This window comes from Charadrius vociferus, unplaced genomic scaffold, assembly GCF_000708025.1.
Source record: "Charadrius vociferus isolate BGI_N301 unplaced genomic scaffold, ASM70802v2 scaffold394, whole genome shotgun sequence".
NCBI classification, from domain to species: Eukaryota; Metazoa; Chordata; class Aves; order Charadriiformes; family Charadriidae; genus Charadrius; species Charadrius vociferus.
Window position 1 is genome coordinate 59186 of NW_009647947.1, and position 4972 is coordinate 64157.

The window sequence follows — 4972 nt, forward strand, 5'->3', positions numbered from 1 at the left end:
GCTGTTCTTTCGAAAGCAGCTCTGATACAAGCAGAAGTACTAACCTCTAGATTGCAAAGGTCCTGAAACCTGCCTTGCTTTGAGAAAGCCTCCTGAAGGATAGCAATTTGCAACAGAAAAGCATCTGATCCGAGTCCATAAGAATGATTTCTCTCAGATCAAATGTTGGGCTCCTGCCAGCCTCAAGCTAAGTCCAACACAGTGGCAGTGCCACTTCAAATACTTCAGAATTACCACTGCAGGTGCTGCCCATTACCCACTTGTGACATGCCAAGCTTGAAAAGAGTGGAAGCTCTCAATAGCATTCACTGTCTGTAGAGAGTAGGCAACAGACAAAAACCCCACCGTTCCAGAAGGCACCTTCTTCCTTGCACTGCTCCCCTCCTCCGTGGCAGTACTGCCAGAGTAGCACACTGGGATAAGAAATCAGAAAAAAGCCCATTCAAACTTACTATTTCAAAGCCAAAAGATACTTTTCAAGAGTATGGAGATCAAAATTTACTATTCTGCAAAGATTTTGCTCTGTCCTGTTGGTATCTCAGTATTTAAAAGAACACACAAATCATCTAGGTTTGGTCAGTAAAGTGTCCATTTAATAAACTCCTTAGCCACGTTTCCCCCCCCTTCCTCCCACCCTAAAATTTCAATTCACACTTAAGCAGCAGATGACATATAATTTGATGGTGTACAACAGAAGTTTTTAAATCTGCACTCTTAATACTAAGAGTATCACGGTCTAGTATTTGACAAAATTACCTAAACTTGGATGTGCCCATGCAAAAAAAGCAGATTTTTATATACAGTCCTTACTTTTTTTCCTTACAAAATTTAAATATTTTACAAAAATGTATTTTCAAAATGTATAAAGTTTAGCGAATACCCCAAATGTATCTTAAAATAAAACGTTATCTGATTTCAAAGGTTATTTCAACAATGAAGTCTAAATTGCACCAGATAAAAGGCACTTGTGCTGTGTGATGTCTTGAGCAAATACATGTTAATAATACAGTAATACAGTGTCTTCTTGAATTCATGCAGTTGTCTCTGAGCATCAAGCATCATTAAAGCAGCCAAAAGAGATCGTGAGTAAACTTGATTCCACAGTTGTAAAAACATTTTCTATCGCTAAGTCAAACATACAGCATTGTGCTCCAGCTCTGACTCTAGAATCAAATGCTACAGAAAAAATGCTGTCATTCATATGGGAATTCAAACTAAATTTCATTCTCTCATAAGTTACAAAAAGTATGCCATTTAATTATGAAACTAAAACACCAATGAACAGCTCCGTGTTCAAACAGTTTGTGCCAAATGAAAGTCTGTATTTAAAAACAAGCTAAGGGCTAGTTATTCAAGGAGCAGTGCATCATATTTTCAGTTTCCACTTCACTGTTGAGATAAAAGCGCAGTCCTATTTGCCTTCATCTTCTCCAGCCTTTTCAGTAAGTGGCTATTGGTCATCTCCATCTCTTCTATCTTATCCAGTGCTGTTCTTAACTATAAAACGAAAGAAAAACTTACGATCACTTTTTCTTAAGCTTTGACAGAGGAAATCAAATCAGGAATGTAAGTATTATAATGCTTTAATGAGGGCGAGACATAAGTTAAGACAAAACACTTTCATTATTGCAGTCGGATGAACCAGAACTCAACTGTTAAAAAGAAAAAACTGGGAAGCAACTGAAACATACTCATTCCAAAAGAACTATCTGCTTGCAATTGCCTATTACATTTTATTTAAAGGTAAAGTCCTCTCCACCATTGTCGCTTGCTGATGGATATATATTGCCTTGGATAGCAGGCATCACACTAGTCATGCAGCAGCTCTTAAGCAAGCATGATCAACAGCTTAGTTAAATACAGCTTCTTCCCAGCTCCTTGTGAGGTGCATGCTGGAAACTTCCCAGGCTGGCACTTGAAATAGGAAGCATTTGACTCTCCAGTAATTTTTATGGAAGGATTAGTTTAGGATATTACAAGTTATCACATTTAGAAGAAAATACAACTTGAGATCCTTGCTTTCAAGGAAGTACTGCGTTGAATTGTAATTAGTATTACTTTTATGTGCTACAGTTATCTTCTGAATACAACACTGATAGACTCGGAGGCCTCCTCAAAAAACACTTAAACGCTGTAACCAAAGATTACAAAAAGCAGAGCTTGGAGACAAAAGAAAGAACAGTTCAAGGCTGAAAAAAAGCATACAGCTGAAAAGGAAGAGGCCTCCTCAAAAAACACTTAAAACGCTGTAACCAAAGATTACAAAAAAGCACAGCTTGGAGACAAAAGAAAGAACGGTTCAAGACTGAAAAAAAGCATACAGCTGAAAAGGAAATCAAGTCGATTACCTCTCGCTGAAGTTTCCTCTTTTCAGCTTTGAGTTCATCTTCTACTTTTTCTGCATTTTCTGCTGCATTTTTATACCTTGCAACCTGCCCCTCAAGTCGGCCAATCTGCAGACCCAAACAAGAAGAAAAGGAACAATTACTCAGGTGTTCCACCCTGAGCTCACCTGCCACCAGCTGTTCGTCCTGTTCTGAAAAACCACCACAAGGCATCCTGTGAATTATCCGTAGTGCCTCCCTATGCAAAGAGGAGGTATGACTGTGTTTAGCAGCAGTCATAATTGCAAATAGAGTGTTTAAAAGAACTAATAAAAAGGTAAAATAAATTGTGGGCAGAAGCTCGGAATACCCTTCACTGCCTGTGCCTCCCTGGCAAGGGTCACAGGAAACGGTAGAGAATGGAACGTAGCATAGGACACAGCTGAGAAGATACAGGTTAAAGAACTAAGCAGAGAGAAGAGCTGGGAAAAAAGAAAAGAAATCAAGAATTGGGGAACACGTGTGATTAAAAACAAAAGTTGAAAAGCAGAGACCATATGAAAAGGTGCAAAGTAGAAGGAGACTGTAACTGTTACCAGGACATGATGCAAGAGGTCTTGAGCTCAAGCACATAGTTCAGCATAAAAGAGAGGACTCAAGACAAATCCTGGTTGCAGTCTGCAGGTGTTACAGCCCACTTGCTGGATTGTTATATTATTTATAGCTCACTGCTACCCCTAAATCCACAGTGCAGGCTATTAGCTTGTTGCTGTGCAAGATAGACCAACTATGCATCTCTGATTCAAATGATAACCCTGTATGTGATTTTTAGGTGAGCTATAGAGATGCTGAACTATAACACCACGTTATTGACTTACAAAGTGTGAGTAAACCAGCGTGAGACAGATCTACATGTTTATCTATAAAAACAAATTCTTGAATTTCAGAGTAAGTTATGTACCTTCCACAGTCTATACAACTTTCTTAAAAGTAATTAAGCTACACAAACCAATTTTCTTTTTACTAGTAGCTTCAGTTCCTCTTTATATTCTGCGGTACGCTCACATCTTAGTAAATTAACTCCACATTATTTTCTCTTACAGTTAGACTATGCACAGGTATTGAATTGCAGGAAACATGAAAAAAGCCACAAATGTAGTGCCATTCTGTGCAAACCAAAGAACAAACAGTAAATCACATTATGAAGTACGTTTTCATAGTTTCTGTTGAAAAAAGTATTGTAAAGTGTGCAGAGCAAGTTGTAATGATAACAATAAATATGAAGACAGACACACTTACATTTTGTTCCAAGGTAGTTATATCTTGTTCAGCTTTTGAAAGCTTAAATTTGTATTCGCTAATTTGTCTGTTGGCATCTCCTAGACAAAAATTGACACAAATATATTACTCAAAGCAATTCTGAACTGGCAATTTCCCTTTTAATTAATATGTGTTAAAAAGACCATTCTATTGAGAAGCCCATATACAGGATTATAAAGTGGTAAACGTTCTTTTAGAAATCTTTTTTGAGAGTATGAAAAGGAAATAATTTTCCTGTTACTTAGAGAACACAACTACTGTCTCTGTAAGAGTGTGCATTAAATCTCAGATGTATAAATTAAATACACACCTTTTAAAAAACGTTTAGATCAGCAAAGTCATCTCTCAAAAGAGAGAATCAACACAATCAACACTGCAAAACTCAAATAACGACAGACATAATATCAGCAGCATTTTGTGTAGACATCTGTAATAACATTTGAATGATGAAGAGCACAAGGCTTGAACCTGCCTGAAAAACTCCAAGGAGCTTTGCAAATTATTTTGGTGTTGTATTTTAGCCCTGACACTGCCAGTGCTCTGTGCATGTTCCTCGCCACAAGCGTATTAAATGACAATCCATCAAACAAATTTTTCAGCTGAAGAAATAGCTTGCTTGAAATGGAAAGCAGTTTAGTGCTTCTATGAAGCAACACTGAATACTGTGTTAAACTTTAATATTTTTTTCGAGTTTTGCTTCAGAGAATAATAGTCTTTTAGATGAAGTTTCTGTATCAAAGATTCAACAAAATAAAAAAATCACGTAGACTATATTAACAAAATATCTCAGCTGAAGTTCTATCCTCTAAAAATTGAAATTATTCAAGTAGTGGCAACCATTCTAGGCAAGGCCACCAACTGAAACATAACTTCCCAAGATGTTGTTATCCAGCACTGAGAGAGGCAGATTTTTAAGCTATTCTGAAGTGAGAAGACTCCTGCAAGGAGATATACCAACAAAAAAACTAGCTGCTCCAATGATATATTCATTCACAATGCTACTACTGCACAACAACATAGGAAAAGGAGTCAGAAGAGTCTGTTTCCTCTCCCCAGTAAGAATAGCTTTGAACAGTAACCATTACCTACTTTGCATTTCAATTAGCTGTAAGTCAGAACCATTCTCTAAGCCTATGATATCTGGATTCATCCCGTCGCTTTTAGAATATTTCTGTCGTTCTTCTTCCAACTGCATCTTCAGTTTTCTAACCTGAAAAAAGAAGCGTTCTTTTGTGGAAAAAAAGCAACTCTCAGAAATTCAGTAGTTGTGTATCTACACGTTCCATGGGAAAAAGGCAAAGCAGTCCCGAGATGTCACTGTCTGAATT

At 37.3% G+C, this 4972-nt stretch overlaps 1 protein-coding gene across 3 annotated transcripts in view; it reads right to left on the minus strand.

Moving 5' to 3' along the window:
- Positions 1 to 691: 691 nt before the first annotated feature.
- Positions 692 to 4972, minus strand: part of LRRFIP2 (leucine rich repeat (in FLII) interacting protein 2) — a 49966-nt gene continuing 45685 nt past the window's right edge. For all 3 annotated transcript variants that reach the window (XM_009883276.1, XM_009883275.1, XM_009883274.1), the window contains 4 exons: positions 4734 to 4854; positions 3624 to 3703; positions 2349 to 2453; positions 692 to 1497 (listed from right to left, as the gene is read on the minus strand). In XM_009883276.1, the coding sequence (XP_009881578.1) occupies positions 1387 to 1497; positions 2349 to 2453; positions 3624 to 3703; positions 4734 to 4854 (417 nt within the window). In that variant the 3' untranslated portion in view covers positions 692 to 1386. The remainder of the gene's footprint in view (positions 1498 to 2348; positions 2454 to 3623; positions 3704 to 4733; positions 4855 to 4972) is intronic.